General features: G+C 42.2%; 1 protein-coding gene across 1 annotated transcript; it reads right to left on the bottom strand.

Annotated features, from left to right (window-relative positions):
* Positions 1-293: 293 nt before the first annotated feature.
* On the bottom strand, positions 294-20,612 carry LOC115644724 (guanylyl cyclase inhibitory protein-like). Its single transcript, XM_030549264.1, is given in 6 exon segments — positions 294-403; positions 4,137-4,187; positions 4,190-4,228; positions 6,851-6,927; positions 6,976-7,119; positions 20,509-20,612. Coding segments are annotated over 6 exon segments (525 nt in total).
* Positions 20,613-24,407: the final 3,795 nt, after the last annotated feature.

Below are 24,407 nucleotides of genomic sequence, written 5' to 3'. Positions count from 1 at the left end.
ACTTAGAATTCCGTACCTGTAAAGAAAAAGCAGCTTGTATTCTCCAGACTAGTACAATTAATATCAATTGACAAGGTAAATTCAGATTGATTCAGCTTTTACTGGTAGCCCATAGGTAACCCACAGTTTTGTGGCATGAGCAAAGCCTTGTGACTGGAGGGTACAGTATTCAATTTCATTGTGATAATATTATCCTTCAGTCCTACTAGGTTTTTGCAGGACAGCACATTTGAACTTTTGCTTTACTGCAGCTATTCTGGACAAATATTTTCACTCAGAACCTTTTTCTAAACTCAGTTCTGAGGTCTTTGGATCTCAGCTGTATTTGGATCACATTCCAGCCTTTCTCTGATCCAGTTGTCTTCTAGAGGGCCCTCAATAAATTCCTAGAGGCTGATCAGAGCTAGAGAGAAAAATTCTATATAACGTTATTATTAAATCTCTCCATCACTTCCCACTGCAGTATGTTAACAGTACTTTAGGTTATATAGTTGCATTTAATCCTCAGCATTTGATACACTGTTCAGATATAATTCCAAGAAAAAGTACAATATTGTTTAATCTGTGGAAAGTTCTGCAAATAAAAGGGAACAGAGAAATGTGTTTTTGTACAATGGAGCCCCTGACCTCAGTTGGAGGCTCTAGGCACTATTGAGATACAAAGAATGTATGCCGTAATATTCTGAAATTTAAGAAAACAGAGCAAAGATACTGCCTTGAATATCAGCAATGAGCAAATTTACTAGTGAAGAAATAACCCTGATGCTGAGCTTTTTTGTTTGTGCTACATACTGTCTTTGTCCAGTATGATATATATCCCATTGGTGCGTCGTTCTGCTGTCAGCAGGTCTAACTCTGTAAAACAGGCTGCTAAACTCATTTTGTCCACAGCCTGCACAGAACAGTTGTTAATAAAATTTGTTTTCTGGTTAAGAAAAGACAAAAACTCAATCTAGATGTATAAAATAACAAATGTTTTCATAGGTGGCCAGCCCACCCACCCAAAAGACACAAACAAAAACACTTCCCCCTCCTACTCCACCCCCACAAAAATACCCAGGGATTTGGCACCAACAAATATTGGTGCCCGGGTGGCAACTCTGATCACCCACTTCTCAGGCTGGCCATGCTTGGCATCTGTTCTGATATTAGTGATTTGAAATAACAGAAACATCTGCTGCTAAATTTTGGACTGGTGTCAAAAAGTTCAGTGTAATATAGTGGGCTCGGGATTTATTTTTTATACCTCTACACATGGTTCTGTTTCGATATTTTCTCCCAAGAAATAAATAGCATTGACTGGCTGTCTTTTTCATACATTGCATTCCCTTCTCTATGTTATGAAATGTAGTCTTGTAGTTCCAAGATTGTTGTAAATTTGTTAACGTGCGTGGAACTGAAAAATAACTGAAGCAGGCATATTTAATGAACAATATCCCTCTCTGTAGCTCACATGTGTGACTGTAAAATATGCAGTATCATCTGATTGGCTTTAAGTATTTAGATTGTTTCTGAAGGACATTCCTGAATCTTCAAGAAGGCACTGAGGTCTAGTGAATTAGGCCATGAGGATTCAAGAATCATGCATCAGAATCCAGATTCCAATACTGACTTTCTTTGTGACCTTGAACATGGTACTTGACAGGGCCACCCAGAGGATTATGGGGGCCTGGGGCACTTTGGCAGCAGGTTCCGGGAGGAAGGACCCCCCGCCACAGGTCTTCAGGGCACTTTGGCAGTGAGTCCCGCGATGGAAGGCCCCCCCGCCACCGAATTGCTGCTGAAGACCCGGAGTGGAAGAAGCTCCTGTGGCCCGGGCCCTGTCAGATTTTTCTGGGGCCCCCAGAGTGAGTGAAGGACCCTGCTCCAGGGGCCCCGAAAAACTCTCATGGGGGCCTGGGGTAAATTGCCCCACTTCCCCCCCCCCAGGCGGCCCTGGTACTTGACCTCTTAGATGGGGAAATTGAGAATCAATAATATGGAGATAATCATATTTGCATACTAAATAATGGGTCAGATCACTCCATCTCAGGAAAAATCCAAAGTTCCTTCCTTGTTGCCTAGATTCCTCAAAGAACCCGTGAGTGCTGGAGGCTGAAACATCTGCCCATTATACTGTGGGAAATCAGTAGCTCTCTAGAACATAAGAACGGTCATACTGAGTCAGATCAAAGGTCCATCTAGCCCAGTATCCTGTCTTCCGACAGTGGCCAGTGTCAGGTTCTTCCAAGGGAATGAACAGAATAGGTAATCATTAAGTAATCCATCCCCTGTTGCCCATCCCCAGCTTCTAGCAAACAGAGGCTAGGGACACCATCCCTGCCCAACATGGCTAATAGCCAATGATGGACCTATCCTCTATGAGTTCTTTTTTGAACTTTTTTGTAGTGTTAGTCTTCACAACATTTTCTTGTGTGAAAAAACACTTTCTTTTCTTTGTTTTAAATCTGCTGCCTATTAATTTCATTTGATGACCCCTAGTTCTTGTATTATGAGGAGTAAATAACACCTTTTTATGTGCTTTCTCCATACCCGTCAAGATTTTAAAGACCTCTATCTATCCCCCACTTAGTTGTCTTTTTTCCAAGCTGTAAAGTCCCAGTCTTACTAATCTCTCCTCATATGGAAGCTGTTCCATACCCCTAATCATTTTTGTTTCCCTTTTCTGTAACTTTTCCATTTCCAATATATCTTTTTAGAGATGGGATGACCAGATCTGCACACAGTATTCAAGATGTAGGCATACCATGGATTTATATAGAGGCAATATGATATTTTCTATTTTATTATCTATCCCTTTCCTAGTGATTCCCAACATTCTGTTTGCTTTTTTGACTGCCGCTGCACATTGAGTGGTTGTTTTCAGAGCACTATCCACAATGACTCCAAGATATCTTTTTTGAGTGGTAGCAGCTAAGTTAGACACCATCATTTTATATGTATAGTTGGGATTATGTTTTCCAATGTGCATTACTTTGCATTTATCAACATTGAATTTCATCTGCCATTTTGTTACCCAATCACCCAGTTTTGTGAGATCCCTTTGTAACTCTTCACAGTTTGCTTTTGACTTAACGATTTTGAGTAGTTTTGTATTGTCTGCAAATTTTGCCACCTCACTGTTTACCCCTTTTCCAGATCATTTATGAATATGTTGAATAGGACTGGTCCCAGTACAGACCCCTGGGGGGACACCACTATTTACCTCTCTCCATTCTGAAAACTGACCATTTATTCCTAAACTTTGTTTCCTATCTTTTAACCAGTTACTGATCCATGAGAAGACCTTCCCTCTTATCCCGTGACAGCTTACTTTGCTTAAAAACCTTTGGTGAGGGACCTTGTCAAAAGCTTTCTGAAAATCTAAGTCTCTGTCTCCAGCCTGGCTCCAGGACCTCTGTTCTCTGGGTGTCTAGCTTCATTACCTTGTAGGGGAACTCCACAGAGAAGGCAACTGAGTAGGGCTAGTTAGAACTTTGCCATCAGAACTGTTTTTTGCATGCAACGGTGTTTTTGACTAAATGAAATGCAGAAAACTTCAAGTTTTTGCTGAAACAATAAAAATGCAGCCAAAAAGCAACGTTTTGTTTATAATTTTATTTATTTTTTGATGAAAATCAAATTTTGTTTTCATCAATTTTCCACAGGAGAAAAAATCCATTTCCAACCACCTCTATGGCTGGGGCTGTACTGCCTTGATATTGTATTCGCCATGTGGCTGTGTGTTCAGTGCACTCATTCCCTTGGTCTCCACTCTCCTGTATGCCTGGCGCAGCAGAGGGCTCTTCATCTAAAAGGGCAGACTCTTGTTCCACACAGAAAGGTCTGGCCTTTGGGAAATGTGACAGGTAACCTTTATATCAGAAAAGCCCAGGAGGGTGGGGGGAGTGGGGAGAATAGAATGGGTGAAATATTTCACTCAGTTACAATTATAACAGAATTAACTCCAATTTTGCCTTTTATCAGAAGAAAGTAATCATCAGGCTGAAAGAGCAGTTAATATAACTTATATGCAGACCCTAATACAGCAAAGCGTTTAACATATGCTTCAGTCCATCCCTTGCTTAATTGGACCTATGCATGTATTTAAGTGCTTTACTAAATTGGACCCTAACAAGTTTAAACATACCCTATACAGCCCTTCATAATTTCCATTTCCAGCAGAGTGATAGCCCCATTTTTGTCTCCTGCAGCTTGAAGGAGCATTTTTGCTTCTCTTCTGGGATTCCTTATACCGGTGTGCTAATGGCTGTAACATAGCCACTAGTCCATACTAATAGAACATTTCAAAGGAGTTAGATTATATTTGATCTGATGGTTGTTTACCTGTCCTACTTAGCTTCTTTTAAAGGGTTTATGATGTATCCCAAAGGTTACTGGCATTTAAAGAAACTAATGAAAAATGCCCACATAAATGACATGACATTTCAATAATCTGCACTCAGATTTTCACCCTTATGGCTTTCTGCTGCAGTGAGACAGTTTAAATATGCCCTTTAATGATTATTTAGGATTAGGCTATTCAATTGGAGATGAAGGTATGACCTTATAAAACGTTAAAGATATATTAAGAACATTTCCACACTTGCAGACATCTGATCTTCTACATACAGCATGTGTGTACATCCATAGGGAGACAAGGTGGGTGAAGTAATATCTTTTATTGGACTGGCTTCTATTGGTGAAAGAGACAAGCTTTCAAGCTACACAATTCTTAATCAAATCTGGGGCACACACACGCATGCATGTCAACGTTTTATGCCAGCTATAGTTAAGACTATGTTGAGGCTTTCATTATAAATTCCTTCTTTCAACATTTCTTGCGTTCTAAAATATTCTCTTTTGGGGCTCAAATTTTCTGTGGTCAGCCTCCACCCAGAAAGGACTATTTCTGGAAAGCTGAAGCAAAATTTTCTCAATCTGTCTTTGAGTTAGAAGAGTGAAAAAAAAATCCATTATATGAGGATTACACAGATTATATGTAATCTTTAAAACATCTGAATTTTAGAATTTGAAATGTTGTAGGCCCACCTCTGAAGAGCAAGGCTGGAATTATCAAAGAATCCTAAGGGAGTTAAACAGCTAATTCTCATAGTAGGAGCCGGTTACCTCACCCTTAGGCCAGGTCTACACTACAGACCTGTAGCGGTAAAATCACATTGCTCAGGGGTGTGAAAAGTCCACACCCTCAAGCAATGTAGTTATACCGACCTAACCCCCCTTGTAGAGAGTGCTATGTCAGTAGAGTTGGAGCATCTTCGCTTAAGTACTACAGCGGTGCAGCCCTGCCAATTCAGTGTTTTAAATGTAGACCTGCCCTCAGACTCCTTTGAAAATCCCAGATTAAGTTCTTTCTTTCTTTACACAAATGTCTGAGTTGGAAGCATTTATATTCTTAGTCTTCATTCATGCACAGGAGTAATTTTATGCTAATATTGGGAACTCCAGTACTAACTGCAGAACTAAAGCCTGTCTCTAATGCAGAGCCAGTATTAATGAGCTGTGCACTGAGAGAAGGAAGGGCGAAGGATTGGAGAAGGAATCCTCCTCCAGACAGCAGAGTGGCACCTGAGATGTTTCATAGCTGCTAAAGCAGGCCCAAGGCCTTGCTTGATCACTACGCCATTCTGGAACATTCAGTGGCACAGGTAGCCCAGTCCTGACCTGGGCTTCAGACAGTGCAATGAGTCTGACAGCCTGCTCAGGGTCTGCCACCAATTCACTCTTGTAGTGAATATCTGTATAGAGTGTTTTCAGGAGAGTTGGATGAAAAATAGGAAAATTAGTATGTGAAAATTAAATTTCAAAGTTCTTCCCATTTTGCAGGATTCCAAATGGACCCATTTCTTGATTTTTTTTCAGAAAAATGTCTACTGAATTTTTTTAACTGAAATTGTTTTTTGAAAATTTTTGTTTACCAAAACCCAGTTTTCTTTACAAGACTAAGTTTTTTGGCAAACTGAATTTTGTGATGACAACTTTGAAAACTTTCTATAGGTATCTTGGGAAAAGTTTAACAATAGACAATTTTTCTCAAAGATTTTTTGATAAAAGGGCCACTTTTATATTTTAAAAAATTGTTCAAGAAATTTTCTATCATCTCCGATTTTCAGTATAGAAGACTTCCTTCACAGGCAGATTTCAATGCAAAAACAGATTCTGTATTGAATTCTCTATGCTGCCAACTCAGCATTTGCAAGCTCAGTGGGAGAAAGGCTCCCTCCTGTGGAACTTATGATCTCTGCAGCTTTTCTCCTGCAAAGCACATAAGGTTTTATTTCCTTTATTTTATTTTCCTTTCTTTATTTTAAAAAGTTGGCAAAATTTCTGAGACAGCCCAGAGTTCAGGATGGGTGGATTCAAGAGGCCATAATCAAATGGCCATTGATCTTGAAACCTTAGGATGAAATCTTGGCCTCATTGAAGTCAGTCACCATTAATAGGGACAGTTCTGATTTTGGGGTCTTTTTCTTACATAGGCTCCTATTACCTCCCACCCACTGTCCTGATTTTTCACATTTGCTGTCTGGTCACCCTAATCACTGTTGATTTCACCCTTGGCTTTGGAGAGGTGGCTTTGGGAGGCCTTGTCTAGGGATAACTATGTTCAGAGATCCTGGGTTAAGATCAGCCATGTCTGAAAGGTTTTCATGAAAGGCAAGCTTGTTTAGAAGGTGTCAGTTGAGAACATTTGGTTTAAGGAACCTGGGTTTGGGACCTTTTACTTAAGGAAAGCAGCATTCAGAAGGCGTAAACAAACAGAAACACCCTATGTATCTAAAGATATGGGGAAATTGCATCTTATTACAGAACTATACAGTAACAGACATTGAATTAAGTTCACATTTACCAATCCTTCTCACAGGAAGATAACGCAGGCTACCCACCTCAAGTACAAAATCATCTTTCATCCCTATATCAGCAATTCTTTGATAGATATCTAAAAACATCTATATACCCTCTCTTCTTCGTTACTGTCCAAAATACAAATCAGTATATTCTGAGGATATTCCAACTGTATACCCACAAAAATGTGGGTTATTTCTGAACTCGTGGAGTGTTATCCATCCACTAGGGTGTTCATTGACAAATTTGGAGGAGGGGGAGTAAAGAAGTAAACTATAAGTAAATGTGTTCATTGATAAATGTTACCATTTTATGTAAGACTTTCAAAGACTATTCGGGGGGGTTTTAAATACATTTTTGCATTTTTTGTTTTAATGATTACTTCATTTGCAAGATCATTTCTTTGATTCCAGATGATCCATTTGGTGCTGTAAACATTCCAAGGTCCCAGTGTGCTCTGGTGGTTGTGTGATGATCAGAAATCTCAGACAAAACAGAGTCACTCTGAAACAGCAAGCTGTTAGTGTTTTACCTGCATTACAACACTGTGAGGTTACTAACTTATCCAAACCCAGAGTTTATAGTAATAAATGACTTTCTCTTAGCAATCTGAAGTGGAGGTATAGCTGCATTAGTCTCATGCAATTAGAAAGAGGCAAGGTGAGTGAGGTAATATCTTTTATCGCCCCAGCTTCTGTTGATGAGAGACAGAGCTGAAAAAGAGCTCTCTGCAGCTTGAAAGCTTCTCTTTCTCCAACAGAAGCTGGTTCAATAAGAGGTACCCTCATCCACCTTGCTTCTCTTAGCAAAGCAACACTGCACATCCACTAGACATTGATGAGCTTTTTCTACCTGCAGCTCCCCCTGTGCAGCTCCCCCTGTGTAGTATATTCTAGGTGCATCTGACCCATCACTAGGAGAAGAGATGAACCACACTAGTAACTAAATTTATTCTGTACATCTGTTAGACTTGCAGGAACGTAGCTAACAGATAATGATAGAAAATGGGTATTGGCATTATAGAACTCTAAGCAAGGATTAGGTTAATCATTCCATTTAAATATAATGTACTGTATCTCCCTCCTGGAAGGTGATTATTTACTTTCCTTTGCTGGCATGGCAGAATTATACATTACAAACTTGCTGCAGAGGAACAAGTCAGACTACTGAGTCATAGAAACAATTGGGACATTACAAGCTTTCTCAAGAAATACATTTTGAAAAGCCATTGACTTCAGCGGACTTACTCTACATTTACACTAGGGTGACAGAGTGCAGAGACGGGCTCAGTTGTCCTTTAGGGTGTAATATTGTTCTTTAATAAATGAAATACATTAATTCCCCCCTAAACACAAAGGAATCTGCTCAAAAGAGACCATAGGCTGAGTGGTTGTATTCTGTGCCAGAAACCCCCCCACTGGGGGAGTTCTGGAGGCAGTGGACAGTCGGGGAAGCTGACAGAGGGAGGAGGGAGCGAAGGCAGTGCAGAAGCCCTTGGTTTCCAATGGATTGTCCAACAGCCTGGTGGTGTGACAGATTTTCATTACCAATCTGCCTTGGCTACAGTTGATCAGTCTGGGCCACAGGATCTTTTCAGGGAGAAGATGATGAAGTACACCAAGGGTCTAAGTTTTAAAGTTTTATTAATAAAATAATAAAATAAAGCAGAGCGTGCTGGGAATGCTCCCCTGTCACTCAGGGGAAGAAAGAAAGCATTAGAGCCCCAAGCCCTAACCCACTTTCATACTCACTCACCCACTACCCAAAGCTGGCCAGGCCTGGGTGTGACGTAAAAAGAAGAGGGGGAGGGGTGGACAGGAGTTCTTGCCCTGGGCCCAGGCCATCCGGGAAATCCACTGTAATCTCCGAATTGCTCCAGCTCTTGGGAGGGTTTTAAGTCCTGGGTTCCTTTGCAGGTGTCGTCATCCAGGGCCTTCTGTGCCTGGTGCTTTTTGTACCAGTCCAAACAGGCTTGCTGTGGCCTTCCCTGTTTCCCAAAACATCCCAGCTCCGGAGACTGTTTTCCTTTCTGTTGGCCTCTGCTGTTGCTTTCACTGTTCTTGTTGTTATCTCTGCAACTCTGTGTTTCATTCTCTTCTCACAGCTGGTCGGAGGGGGGGCATGGATTTCCTCCCTTCTGTCTTGGCAGATAGCAACTGGCCTTGGTAGGAGTCAATTTCTTATCTTCAGTCTGAGCTTGCTAGCTACAGTGTTGAGTTAACCCATTCTTCTTCTTTCCTCCACCCCCCTTGGCCTCTCGGACTCTGTAAGGAAACATCCACTCTCCACTCACACACCTTTGACCCTCCCCAAAATACTTTGCGATGCAACAGCATTAGCAATATGCAGTGCTGATCTGCCTTCCCAGGGGACTCTCTAAGGGGAATGGGCCATTGGATTGTGACACTGGGTTCTGCAGTTCTGCCAAGGGAATCTTATGGCATCCTCTACTGGTGGCTTTCTCCCAAGGAGGCAGGAGGAGTGATTTGTCCTCAAGCTGAGAATCTTGATATCACTGTCAACCACACTTAGACCATGGAAAGCCATTTATCAGCCAACACAGAAGTGTTTTTTCCAGGCATTGAATTTATGTAAGTGATGCTTTAATTAAACCTGTGATAACCTCTGAACAGCCATGCATGCCTTGAGACCACAGTACCCTATTAGCAATTTCTAAATCCCCTACGCTGCTTTGGAAAGCTCAACTGTTGTAATTTAATTCAGTTTTGTTCTTATGCAGCACCCTTGTCAAAGTATGCACCCCCACTCTGAACCTTAGTGTCCAAAAGATGGGGTACCTGCATGAACCCTCCTAAGCTTAATTACTAGCTTAGAAATGGTAGAGCTGCCACCACCCAAAAATATGGTGTTTGGGGGCACTTTCTGGCCCCCAAACCCTTCCCTGGGGACCCCAAGACCCAAACCCCTTGGATCTCAAAACAAAGAGAAATAAACCATTCCCCTCCTTTCTTCCTCCCAGATTCTCCCCTCCCTGGGTAACACTGTGAGATTCCTGTGATTCAGCTCCTTGAATCTTAAAACAGAGAGGAAATTCATCTCCCCCCCCCTTCTCTCCCCCTCCCAGAGAGAGAGACAGTAATCCTAACACAGAGAGAAATCAGGCTTTTCCTTTCTCCCACCAATTCCCTGGTGAGTGCAGACCCCTCCCCTTGGGTCTCACACAAGAATAAAAAAACAATCAAGTTCTTAAAAAGGAAAACTTTTAATAAAAGAAAGAAAAAAGTAAAAATTGTCTCTGTAAAATCAAGATGGAAAATGTTACAGGGTCTTTCAGCTCATGGACACTAGAGAGAATCCTCCCCCCAGCACAAATACAAGTTGCAGCAACAGAGATACAACCCTTCCAGCAAAATACACATTTGCAAAATAAGAAAATAATTAAAAGACTAAACCGCCTATCTAACTGGTACTTACTAAATTGAACAGAAGAGGCTGTTTCAGAAACTTGGAGATATTTGCTTACATGTCTGGTCCCTCTCAGAACCCAGAGAGAACAAACAAAAAACCCAGAAAGCACAAACAAATTCTTCCCTCCACCGAGATTTGAAAGTATCTTATCTCCTGATTGGTCCTCTGGTCAGGTGTTCCAGGTTTACTGCTAGTTAACCCTTAACAGGAAAAAGAGACATTAATCCTTAACCATCTGTTTATGACAACCCTTAGTACTACAGTAGTGATCTACTCTGCAGTATATAGAAGTTTTAGTCAGTCAATCACTTTTCCCTACCTTAGACCTTTCATTTGAAAGTTCCTCTTAAAAATGTAACCCTTTCCTGTCAGACATAAGTCAACTTTTACACCAGAATAATTTGTGTCTGTCTTCATTTCTTGCAGCTTGGAAATTATTTAAATTTTTTATATCTCCGAGTTGTTTAGATGTTTTTCATTTCTATGTCAAAATGTAAAATTAGAATTTACACTTAACTGATATGGATGGAAACTGTTAACATTATTTTCCAGAGAAGACTGGAGGCATTTCATTCAGTTAAATCAAGCAATAATCTTGAAAGCCGGGGTCATTTTTTGAACATCGGTATTAACCATCACACACACACACACACACACACACACACACACACACACACACACACACACACACACACACACACACACACACACAGTGTTTGCACATGGAAAGTTTCTTCCATTTGAAAAGCTTCTACTGACTTGAGAAATTCCTTATTCTTAAAAGTTGTGATCCAATGCCTGTTGAAGTCAATGAGTCTCTTCTTGGACTTCATTGGGTGTTCAATGAAGGCTCAAAGTGGGGAATGCTGATAGAACTGGTAATACCTCTCAAATGATAAATTTTTAGGTTCACCCCTTGTATGTTGGTGGGTATGTGTGCATGTATACAATAGTTCTTCTAATGTACAAAGAAAAGACAGGAACTCGGCTAAATGTATATTTTAAAATGTACTTATACAACTCTCAGTAGCTCCATAATGTAAGTTCCATCTGTCCGTGGCAAAGTTGCAGCCTGTCCAGTTCTTGATCAAAATAACAGTAGAAAATTAAATCTCAGTATTTATACTTAATGCAAGTAAATTCACTTTATATACTGTACAAACTGAAGATTAGTGTCAGCCTATCAAACATTCAGTTCTGTGAAGTCAGATGCACCTGTAGAATTAGATTTCAAGTAGATAATCTGCTCAGAGTAACAGCTCTCACTGCAAATATAATTACTCCTGTCTTAATCCATTTTAATTAGGTGAGCAAAAAATAGGTAGGCCAGTTTAGTAAACAAACCTTGATAAATGTAATCAAGAAAGACATTACTCCAAAATTACTAGCTAATTTTTTTTTCTGCTATTTGGTAGAGTAAGTTTAGCCTGCTATTTTTAGTTAGAGGTAAGAATACTTAACTGATAACCTGCAAGATGTAACAGTTTTCCTGGTAAATGAGTTCTGCCACACCAACTTTATTAAATTCCAGTCAATATCATGTATTTGTCACAGGCTTGAACTGGTGGGTCAGTAATTTAATTAAAATCATATTGGATATGGAGATTAGGCATTAGTTAATTCTATTTCAATTATGGTTTGCAATTGGATTAGAAAGCATATTAATAGCTGGGTTATATATAATGCATACAATGTTCAAGTGAGCTAATGTAGAAGTTAAAAATTCATGCATCAAAACATATTGAAAATAACAATATAATCAGTCTTGAGCCTTTTTAAAAAAATTGGTTTAAATGTTGACTGTGTTTACATAGGAAGTAAAAAGAATTAACAATCCTCTCTAGAAAGAAAGAATCATTGAAAGGCTGCATGGTCCAATGAAAAGGGCACTTGACTGGGACTCAGACTTGGGCTGTGTCACTGATCTGCTGGGTGACCTTGGACAAGCCACTCTGCCTTTCTGTGCCTCTGTTTCCTCATTCTGTGTAGTTTCTATTATAGGCAGGGCTGGAAGCTATGCCCATTATTAAGGGTGCCCTGACATTTCCCATTATGAGACTCTGTTTTCAGTTATAATGTTGCCAAACTTTTGCCAGTCAGACTGAAATTTTACATTCCAGGTGTATGCCTTAATTTGGGCATTTCCTAACTTTTGAGTACTTGACGTTGCAACCTTAATGTTCTTTTAATTGGAGTGTGGGGCGAAGGGAAAGAGCGAATAATTTAGGCTGCAAGCTCATTATGTTTTCAGTATGTGTATGTACAGTGCCTAATATGATGAAACTCCAGTTGTGGCTGCCACCACTAGGCAGTATTGTAATAAGAAAACATCATCACAGTTGATGGATGCTTGGACACCTTGTACTGCTTGTAGACAGGGTCAAATCAGCACAGTTGCCCTAGTCATTGGCTACAGGCACGGAGAGTACACAATTCAATTTGGAGGCCAACCGTGTGTTCAAAGATGGTTTTAAGCCACCTTTTCTCTCCTTTCTCTCCTTCAGTGGGCATAGGAGGCGAGTTCCATACCCATGTGGTGTTCGGGCACCAGCAATATTCAGAGCCAGGGGCCCAGCTCCACCAAAATTTGGGGCCAGGGCGGCCCCCCTCCCCGTGGCCCCAACTTGCTGCCCCCACCCCCCGCTCGCCTTTCCTAGGCCCCAGAGCAGAGCGTCTCTGTCTTTGTCTCCTCCATGCTGCTTTCCTGCAGCAACTTCTGCTGTAGGGTCTTAGTGGCCCCCATCTCACTGCCAGGGCAGCCTGACTCTGAGCCAGCCCTTCCCCCTCAAACCCTTCCCTTTTCCACAGCCCCCCCCCCAGTCACTGCTCCTGCCCCACGCTGGGCAAGGACGCAGCCCCATCCCTCATCCCCAGTGAGGCTACAGTCAGGGGCAACAGCAGGGGAGGAGGCGCACGCAGCACCCCCCGGCACCCACCACGGAGGAGGTGAGGGAGATTCCTGGACCTGCGAGGGGCCGTAAGAGCACCTGCAATGACAGCGGTGGAGGTCAGTGTACTGCTGGAGGGGCAGAAAAGGGGGGCTTCTCCCCCAGAGGGAAAGGGCTGGGGGCAGTCCTACTCTCTGGCCCCTGTCCCAAAGCAGCCTGCCTGCACCTCAAACTCATCCCCAGCCCTGCCCCACCCCAGATCCCACACCTCCAGTCAGAGCTTTCATCCCCCACCACACCCTCAACCTTCTACCCTAGCCCTGAGCCCCTCCAGCATCCCAAACACCTTATCCCCAGCCCCAGCCAGAGCCCTCATCCCCCCACACTCCTACTCTCATCCTGAGCCCTTCCCACACCCCAAGCCCCCCATTGCCAGCCCCAGACAGAGCCCTCACCCCCTACACCTGTACTCTCACCCTGAGTCCCTCCCATACTCCAAACCCCTCATCTGCAGCCACACCCTACAGCCCTCACCCCACATCCCACAGTCCTCACTCCTGCACCCCATCCCTCTGGACCCTGCACCCAATCCCCTGCCCCAGCCTAGGGCCTGCACCCCAGACCTCCTCCCTCACACAAACTCCCTCCCAGAGCCTTGGGCAGGTGGGGGGGTGGAGTTTGGGCAGGGGCGGGTTCTGGGCACCACCAAAATTTCTACAAACATGCCACCCGTCAGTGGGTAGTCACCAGAACACAAAGAAGCCCCAACTATACCCTTTTTGTCGATGATCATTCTCAGCCTCCATCTCTCATTCCAACTCAACTCCTCCAGCCAGGACATCTGCATCACTTCTCCCAACCTTCTCCAAACAGCATATTGTTCCTCTACCGTTCGTGACTGACATGCTGTTGCTGCAATGCCCAGCTACTAAACATATGCCCATCCAGCCTCTCTTCATGGTTTTTCTGTCTGTGCAGCTCCCTGCACAACTGCTGATCTAAGCCAGCTACCTGCCCACGTCCTTCTCCAAAATTGCCGCACCCTAGTCCTGGATCTCATGAACCTGTGGTTTTACAGACCTGCCTACAGTGCTGTGCAAACTCTGCAGTAGTCACTTGCAAGCCATGCAAGTTCATGCAAACCATATCATGCAGGCTAAATTCACGTGTTGACAATGTGTCACTTGATGATACGAGTTCCATAGCAATTGTGATCTAGGAGAGAGTAGTGATAAGAACACTGGGGGCATCTGTGCCTGCAAGCTCTGAGTCAGCATCAGAAGGAATGGGATACATTCATGCCATTCATTGTCTTCCTGGGAATGACAAGTGAATTCTGCTTCTTTATAAACCATATATAGGTTGGAGGGGTTCACAGGCCCATACAGGACACCTGCACAAAGATCCTTTTACAGGTATCAGTGACTTCACTTCCTGAAGATCCCACAGAGATGGACAGGCCACCCAAACACTCTGGGGGGAGGTAGGGGAGGATGGTAGTTGGAAAGGGTGACTGGAGGAAGGATATGGGTGGATAGTGGTAGGTGAACAACAACATTAACACAAATTTGAAATTGCTGTCTTATCCTTCCACTGCTAGGCCTGATTCTCCTCTCACTTCAGTCAACCTGCCACTGGACTAGCTCTTTTAACTTCAATGACTCCTGAGTGACACTGGCATAAGTCAGAGCAGAATAAGGCCTGTTGTCCATCACTTTGTTATCCTTTTGACCTGATTTCAACTGCTTAGGCAGAAACACCCTAATAACAAGAGAGATTTTCTAGGGAGTATAATACTGATAATTCCTATGCTTCTTCATATTCTCTCTCTTCTCTGGTGTTTGGATACAATAAAGGTCATTCTAGAGGTTAATTTATATGGATTTATATGACTACCGGTACTTAAATTGCAGTTAACCACATTTTCAAATTGCAATTTCAAGCAGCATGATGTAGTCTTGGAACGTGTAGCTTGACTTGGCTCCATTTAGCTGGTTCTTTCTACAAACTATTAAATTTCTAATAGAAGCCTCCTGGCTTTGAGAGGAATTTAGACCATTCATGACCTCATTTCCACTGTCTCTCATTCAGGCAAAATTTAAATCTAAGCACCCTCCTGATGATTATCATTTTAGCTCAGGTCTTTTAATCCATCACTCTCTGATGATCTGCAAGAAATGTTGAGATTTCTTATTTCAATCATGACTTATCACTGCTTTTTTTATGTAGGAAATTATGGCATTTCTGCTCAAAATAAATCAGCCAAAAGAGACTGAAATTCCTGTCTTCACTGGCCCCAGACATTTCAGTCATCTCTTAATAAAAACCATATTTTATCCTTATTTCTCCTATATGTATGCTGCTTATGTTAACATTCCCTTTTTTATGCTGAGAGCCCCTGGATTGCTTGTAACATTGCTGTACGCAGTAGATTAGTTTCATTCCTGGTCCCTTTATTGTCCAGTCAGGAGATACTGCAATGTCAGCACCATCATTTCTCACAGAGGAATAGAAAAAAAGATTCCCAGTTACTAACCAAACTCCTCCTCTGTCCTCTCCAGCTTTCCTCATTCTCCCGTTTTCAGTCAGTGCTGAAAGTATCAACCCCCAGTCCTGAGTGACAAGGAGGATGGTAACTTTGACTCTTTCCTCTCCCTTACATCCAGGCCCTCTGTTTCAATGAAACCTAAGGATATGTCTACAATGGCCCTGGAAGGTGTAATTTCTAGCTTGAAGAGACACAGTCACTAGCTCTAGTCGTGCTAGCCTGCTAAAAATAGAAGTGTAGCCATAGCGACACTAGTGGTTGAAGGTGCTACCCACCCAAAGTACATACCTATGGGCTCATACTTGGGACAACTAGTCTGGCCCACCACTCACACTGCTGTGGTTACACTTGTATTTACTCCTTCCAGCTCTAGTGTAGACAAATCTTAAGAAAGGGGGAGAAGCTGTGAGCAAAAGCAGTCATATAGCTGAATTTTCACACCCTTGTATGTGGCCAAGGAACTTGGAGCCAGCTTGTAGAACTGAGATGGGAGAGGGCCTCAGAGTCCACAACCATGCTGATCCAGCACTATAAAGACTTCTGAACAGAGGGAGAAAACCAACATTAGATATTCTTACATAGGCCATGAGTTCTCAACCTTCAGGTCATGACCCCCAACAGGCGTCAAAAGAATTACAACCGCTCTGCCCTTCCTAGCTATGGAAAATATATTGCAATACGGGAAAGTTGAGAACTGCTATTGTAGTCCGCAGGCTAGTTGCCACGGATTGCCCAGGGGCTAGCAGGCAGATTAATTACATAGGCTTGATACAGGAGGAGGGTGACTTTCACTCAGTCTGAATTGCCACTGCAGGGAAGTTTTCCATGTGGTGCAATGGGAATTATGAATCACATAAATTAAAGATAGAAAAAAGTTGTCATAAACAGATAGTTAAGGGTTAATGTCTCTTTTACCTGTAAAGGGTTAACAAGCAGTGAACCGGACACCTGACCAGAAGACCAATCAAGAAACAAGATACTTTCAAATCTCAGTGGAGGGAAGCCTTTGTTTGTGTTTTTTGGGGGGTTTGCTTTGTTCTCTCTGGGTCCTGGAAGGGACTAGATGGGCAACCAGTTTTCTTGCCAATCTCCCTGCTACAGTCTCTTATATATTCAGAATGGTGAGTATTTTAGTAAGAAAGGCGGTTATAGTCTTTTGATTGTTTCTGTATTTGCAAATGTGTAGTTTGCTGGAAGTATTTTTTAATTGTATTTTACTGGGGGAGGCTTCTTTCTAGTGTCTATAAGCTGACAGACCCTGGAATTTTTACCATCGAAAGTACAGAGACAACTTTTACTTTTTTTCTTTCTTTTTATTAAAAGTTTTGTTTTTTAAGGCCTGTTTGATTTTTTTCTCCTAGTTAAGGCTCAAAGGAACTGAGTCTGTACTCACCAGGGAATTGGTGGGGAGAAGGGAGAAAGAGGAAATTCACCTTTCCCTTCTCCCACTGCTCTTTGTTTTAGATTCACAGAGTTTGAATCTGTATTGCCTCTGGGTGAAGGGAAAAGAGGAGCGGGAGGAAAGGTAACATTCCTCTCTGTGTGGTGATTCAAGGAGTTTGAATCACGGTGATCTCCTAGTGTACCCAGGGCGGGGAAGAGCTGGGAGGAAGGAAGGAGGGGGAAGGGAAATAGTTTATTCCCCTTTGTTGTGAGACTCAAGGAATTTGGGTCTTGGGGTCCCCAGGGAAGGGTTTTGGGGGGACCAGAGTGTATCAGGCACTGGAATTCCTGATTGGTGGCAGCTTATCAGATCTAAGCAGGTAATTAAGCTTAGAGGAATTCATGCTGGTACCCCAACTTTTGGACTCTATGGTTCAGATTGGGGAAAGATACTATGACAAAAGTCCATCCCTCTTCCCTTCTGTTAATGCAGAATTGTTTCCCACAAGACATTATCTCGTGCATTGTTCCATCCAGTTTTAGATGCCCTAAAGTGATAGCCTTTTACACATCCCTTGAAAGACTATGCCACAGCCTAAGAGATCTCACTGTCAGGAAGCTTTTCCTGATATTCAAGCTCTAATTTCCATGTATTAATTTCATCCTATTAATCCTGATTATCGTTTTGTTTACAGCTCAAATAAAGACTCTCCATCATTGCTGTTTACACCTTTCAAATATATGCAACTATTACAATATTACCCCCTTCTTTGTCAGCTCTTAGACCCTGATCCTGTAATGGATTTATTCAGGGGGGCCTATAACCCCTAATGGGAATCCATTGACTTAACTGGGAGTCTACACAAACAGACGGGTTTAACTATGCACCCTTCTTTGCAGGATCAATCAGGGTCTTAGTGAAATTACACATTTCAGAACTTGGGCCCACTTTCCTAAGCACAGCTAAACAAGGGGTCTCTACGCAGTGCTTCACACAGCACAACTAAAGACTTAAACATTAAACATGGCAGAACTAAGGTGTTAAACATATTTTCACATACAGACACTGCTTATTAAAATCAGCTATTTTATAAAGTAGTTTTCGGCTTGCAGATGTAAATATCTTTATACTTTTTCATAAATAGACCATGCCACTGATTTTTAAAAAAAAGTTCAATTAAAAAAAACTACTGGGGTTCTGTATACATTATTCTAAACAATAACATTTCTCTAAGCTTTTTCTGAACCCCCTTTATAATTATAGCTACTTTCTGTTAAACTCCAAAGAAAGAGTTCATTTAGTAAGTAGGAAACCTTTTCTCTCACTGGACCTTTTCCATAAGGGATGTGAGTGTAAATGTTGAGACATGCATCGACTTTTTATGAATTGCCACTGTGACTATTAATCAAACACCACAACTCCCTCCCCTCTCCCCTCACCAGAACATCTGCTGTGGCTTCTGAGACCCAGCATTCTTTATTACATGCAATGACTTTTTAAAAAAATTCTCTACAAACTGATATAAGTAGAACTTGGAGTTTTCTTTTAACATTTGTCCTAGATTTTATGGCATTTAATATACACTCTCCTCATTTATTTTCTAGTTTCAGAAGCTGTTTTTTGTTTTTGTTTTTTACTTTTTTTAATTATAACAGTTTAGTATGTACAGGTAACTACACTGCATTTAAAAAAAATCCTGAAGTTTACTTTCAGTTAGAGAGACTCATAATGCAAACCCCAGATCCAAATATTCCTAAACTTATAGTGGATTGTCTCCATCTCCATGTTCAGATATATATTCTCAGACTTAGCAGTTTCATAGTAGCATTTCTATCTACTATGGAATTGTAGAAAAGCACCAGCCCTCCACCTCTTCTCATTCTGTCTCTCCTATATAGTATTTTTACTCTTCAACAGGTCATAAGCATAAGCTCCCCTACTCTCCTGCATAACTACTTTAAATCCCACTTAACAAACGTCATCTGTTTAAAACCCTGCCGCTGATACACCCTGTTCCTAAATGCAGACTATCAAATCCAGATAGTCCTCTCTCATAACATATGGAATTCCAGTGCTCCTTGAATTCAAATCACAGTTGATGCCTTCACTGGTATCATCCTTCTCCTTTCTTTCTTCGTGCTTGTCAATGGAATGATCTTTGAGAAGATTACGTGCTATGCTCCTCCACTGCCCTGAAGACATTTTTGGTTCCATCACACCTTTCTCCACTGACGTCAGTTGTTCCCATATTAATTTCATTCAATGGTATGTACCAGCATTTTTAAGGCTTGCTCTTACTCTTATTGTGGCACACTTTATTCTAGCACCCTCCCAGCAGCCTGCTTTCCTTAGTTTACCTTATCTGGACTGCAGGTGTCATGGGCTATGTTCCTCATTATGGACAGATTTCTTTGTGAATACTCTCTGCTAGTGCTTGCCATGTGTTCTTCAGTTGAGCTGTTCTTAGTTTGATCCTCCTCCTGTCACATCAAGGGCATGATAGCTATTGTTGATATCAGATTAAATGGTGCCATCCATGTTTCCCTTCTTCTCCTCCTACAGCTTCTAATCTCCTTGACATCTCCATCTTTCTTCATTTTCCTACTCTCCCCCATCCAGGGCTGGTGCAACCATTTAGGTGAACTAGGCGGTTGCTTAGGGCCCTGGGATTTAGGGGGAGCCATTTTCTTCAGCAGCAACCGTGGCAGCCGGATCTTCAGCCACTCCTGTCGCCGCCAGCATTTAGGCAGAGGGAACTGGAGCAGGGGAGCACAGGGAGGGCTGCCTGCAGCAAGTAAGGGTGGGGAGGCGGCACCAGGGGAACTCCCTGCCCCAGCTCACCGCTACCCCGCCTCCTCCCCAGCACGCTGTGGCTGCTTCACTTCTCCCACCTCCCAGACTTGCGTCGCCTAAGCTGATTGGCGCCACAAGCCTGGGCAGTGGGAGAAGTGAAGCAGCGAGGGCTGCTCGTGCTTGTGCATGGAGCAGGGGTGAGCTGGGGTGGGTGCCTCAGGGCGGAGGGTGGGGGGTGGAGAGCTGCCTCGGGGGCGGGGGCACCTCAGGGCAGGTGGGTGGGGGAGGGGGGCGCAAGGTGGAAGTTTTGCCTAGGGCGCGAAACATCCTTGCACTAGCCCTGCCCCCATCTAATGTATCAACCTGCCATGTCTCACCAGATTGTTCCCATTGGTGTCTCTCCATTAAAACCTGCTTTGTTTTTATCAGGGACTCCAGCTTGTGTTCAGGCTCCTACAACAGTTTTGCTGATTTTTTTTCTTCTCACAACAGTGTTATACTAGTGCAATTCTATTGATTTCAATGGAGTTACTTTTGCTTACACCAGTGTGCGAGGAGACCGAGGCCTCTCATCAGCAAATAAGGAACCAAGCCTCAGCAAAGGGCATGTTCAGACTCACTGATCAATCTGTCTCAGGGTTTGCCATTTGGTTTTAAAATTAATATCATACAAGTACATATGTAAAAGCAAGATTATCCTCACTATCAAAATTTCATTGTCCATGTTCGAAGTAAGAGACCCAACAGTAGAAAATGGGAATAGGCAACATTTTAGGCGACTTTAACTTCAATCAGAGATTTAATTCAGGAAGTAAATCTTGATTTATTTTAATTTTGCTTCTCAGTAAGATCCGCCAGATATATCACTGCTGCATAACATCCCTCAGCAGGGAAAATGACTGACAAACACAGTCCCATTTGTTTTCACTTTACAGCAATTGCCAAGTAATAATGGTAGCAGTCATAAACAACATCAGCTTTAGAGAGCACAGTCATCAAATCGATGTCTATTTGATTCATGTCCATGCCCCAGCCCCGCAGGTTTCTCCTCCTTAGGGCTGTGGTTTGCCTGGAGCCACGATAACCATGTGACCGATTCAATGCTTTCTTGAGGACTAAATTGTAGTCTTTCAACACAGCTGTGCATGACCACACATCCCAGTTAACATCCCCACATAAGAATACAAGATTTTCAGCATGTGTATGTTTACATATGAATACATACATGTGCTCATATATGAGGAAAGGTGTCACTTCACCCACTGCTAAAATCCACCAATCTCAGAAAGCAGAGCACAGCAGCAGCTTACAAAGGCCACAGTGGCACTGCACAGCAGCTAGGACAGAAAATGAAGAAAAATCACCCCAGAAAATTGAAATGGCACCAGAAATTTAGATAAGCAGAATATAAATTACTTGAATGGGACTGTGGCCATGAATCATCCACCAACACTGCTATTTTTATGGAAAGTAATACAGAAATCTGCAGTCAGATTTTCAAAACATTTTTGCGTGCGCAAGTCTGTTGTAAATGAAAGCATTTACGTATACATTCAGCACTTGTACATGCAAGTATCTTTTTGCCCATGCAAAATCTATTTGCATGTTGGTACCGTAGTGTGTCTGACTGGGGCTCAAAAAGGAGTTCCAAATAGTTCTCTTTGAGTGAGAAGATGATGACTATGACACTGGATCAAAAAGGGTAGAGGGGACATACTGGGGAAGCTCTTTGGCACTCTAAATCAAGTGCAGAGGACTTATAGACTCATAGACTCACAGACTTTAAGGTTAGAAGGGACCATTATGATCATCTAGTCTGACCTCCTGCACAATGCAGGCCACAGAATCTCACCCATCCACTTCTATAAAAACCCCTAACTTATGTCTGAGTTACTGAAGTCCTCAAATTGTGGTTTGAAGACCTCAAGCTGCAGAGAATCCTCCAGCAAGTGACCCATGCCCCATGCTGCAGAAGAAGGCAAAAAACCTCCAGGGCCTCTGCCAATCTGCCCTGAAGGAAAATTCCTTCCCGACCCCAAATATGGCGATCAGTTAAACCCTGAGCATGTGGGCAAGACTCACCAGCCAACACCAAGGAAGGAATTCTCTGTAGTAACTCAGATCCCATCCCATCTAACATCCCATCACAGAACACTGGGCATACTTACCTGCTGATAATCAAAGATCAATTGCCAAATTAATTGCCAGAATTAGGCTATCCCATCATACCATCCCCTCCATAAACTTATCAAGCTTAGTCTTAAAGCCAGATATGTCTTTTGGACCCACCATGGTAAAACAAGTTAAGTAAAGGTAATGTTCTGCATATTCCACAGCAACATTCATTTTCATAATTATTGTACAGAAGTATTGTTGACTGAGGGAAAACCTGTAGCAGAGTTTTTACAACAGAGTTACAGACCTACCAGGAATAGAGGGTACACAACATGAAACTCTCAGTTAAACACTTGGCCCCTGGAATCCCAGTAAATAGCAAACACTGCTAAACTAGAATCCTTTTGTGCAATCCATTGTGACAGGTGGGGTATGGGCAAGAAATGTACATAGCTGCCTTCCATTCTGTTTGTTGGAATGAATATTATATTTTAAACTGCTCCCTTGGTAATAAGCAAAGTCCAGGAGCAGCAAAGCAATTATCAGCAATGGTATTCTGAGGGATCAATTTGGCCACTGGCTGGGAGAGCACAGCTTGAATTAGAATAGCAAACCTGGTCTAGCACTATGGCAGACCTTGCTAATTCATTAAATAAATTCTCCAAGGATGTTCTACCAAAACAAATTAGAAAGATTCATTGGGCACCATGGACCACATTCATTCCTGATTTATCTCTGTTATCCCCAACGGCACCACATGAGGAATAAGTTTGGCCAGATATGTTCAGATTTCCAGGAGGTGCTTTTACAGAGCTCTCTATTCCCATCTGGACTTATTGTTTAAAGTTGATAAAGAGTCATGGATGGAAAGGTGAGGGACACTGTGGATTGAAAATGCTCTGAAAGAGGAAAATGTTGTACTCAGCTTCACTGAGCTAAAAAGAAGCAGGATACAGCAGTGACAGAAATTGGAGTGCCAGCATTTTTTATTATTTATTTAAATAATTCCAAGAGTTGGTAATAGAAGCAACACATCCAGATTTGCATCAGATATTTTAATGATATTATTTGGGAGCCACAGCAAATCATGAGAAACAATGTATTGGCACAGAGAACTTCTACCATTTAGGTCTAACACCTGGGCTAACAGATGGCAAGTGACACAAAATTGATAAATATAAAGGAATAAATCCATGGAGAGGGAGAAGAGGAAAGAGCTTGAGCATATTGATCAAGCAGCGTATATGTTGAAAAATCCCCAAAGTTTCACTTCAGTTTGCAGATTGTCTGGAGTAAGGGAACTGGATTCCAATCATTTTGTTCCTAGTGATGTTGTCATGTTTAATTCATTATTGTATGCAAAACACCTTGAGATCCTTGGATTGAAGACCTTGTATTATGCAAACTAATATAATTAGAATGCAATCAAAGGAGAGATCATCACTGCACAAGGTGTTCTCTAATCAATACATTTCCACCCCAGAAAAAATGAGTCTTGTATATCTTTATGTGGGCGGGTAGGGAGGGAGGAGAGCGCATAATTTAGGGTATAGCCTGTTGGAAGTTTGGAAACATTGAAAGAGGTCAGCGAGACTTTTGTTCAAAGTTCACTGTCTCTCATGATAACAGCTGCCTTCCTCTTGGTTCCTGCATTTTATTCCACAAAAATTTTTCTTTTGGATGAAAAGCCATTTTCATTGAAAAAGCTTTCCCATAAGATCTTCAAAATAGATTTTAAGGTGCAGCTGCATTTTGGTTTAAACTGAACAATTCTGCACCACTCTCTAGTCTAGGGTGTAAACCAAAACCACTACCAAATGGGGGCGGGGGGAATGGTTAAAGCACTGGATTAAGATTCAGGTGGTTTGGGTTAAATTTCCAATTCTGCTACCAGCTTTCTATATGCCCTGGGGTATATCACTTAATCTCTCTGTGCCTCATTTGTAAATGGAGATAATAAGACTTCCTTTCACCTACCAGTTGTCTGTCTTGTTCATTTATACTGTAAGCTCGTCAGGGCACACAGACTCTCTTACTATATGTATATACAGCACAATGGGCCGCTGATGAAAAATGTGGCCTTTAAGCGCTACTGTAATCATGACTCTAATGAACTCCTCTGCTGTGCCCCCTCTTTCAATGAGTCCTGTAGTCTGAGTACTCACGCCCTCACAGAGGCAGGCAGCACCTTTATTATTTATTTATTTACTTATTTACTTGGCTGTGGCCAGGTTGTCAAGGCATTGAGAAACAACAGCCGTTCAAGAAGTTTAATCACCCTTGTCATTTAAGGCAATGGCTGTAACAGGGGTTAACTCTGCTTCGTTGCTTTCCAGCACTGAGCTGACTGTACAAAGAAAGTGACTTTCTCCTCACGTCGGCGGCTTTTTACCGCCAGCTGGTG

This window comes from Gopherus evgoodei, chromosome 1, assembly GCF_007399415.2.
Source record: "Gopherus evgoodei ecotype Sinaloan lineage chromosome 1, rGopEvg1_v1.p, whole genome shotgun sequence".
Taxonomy (NCBI): Eukaryota; Metazoa; Chordata; order Testudines; family Testudinidae; genus Gopherus; species Gopherus evgoodei.
The sequence above is the reverse complement of the archived record's forward strand: the minus strand, read 5'-3'. Positions and strand labels throughout refer to the sequence as shown.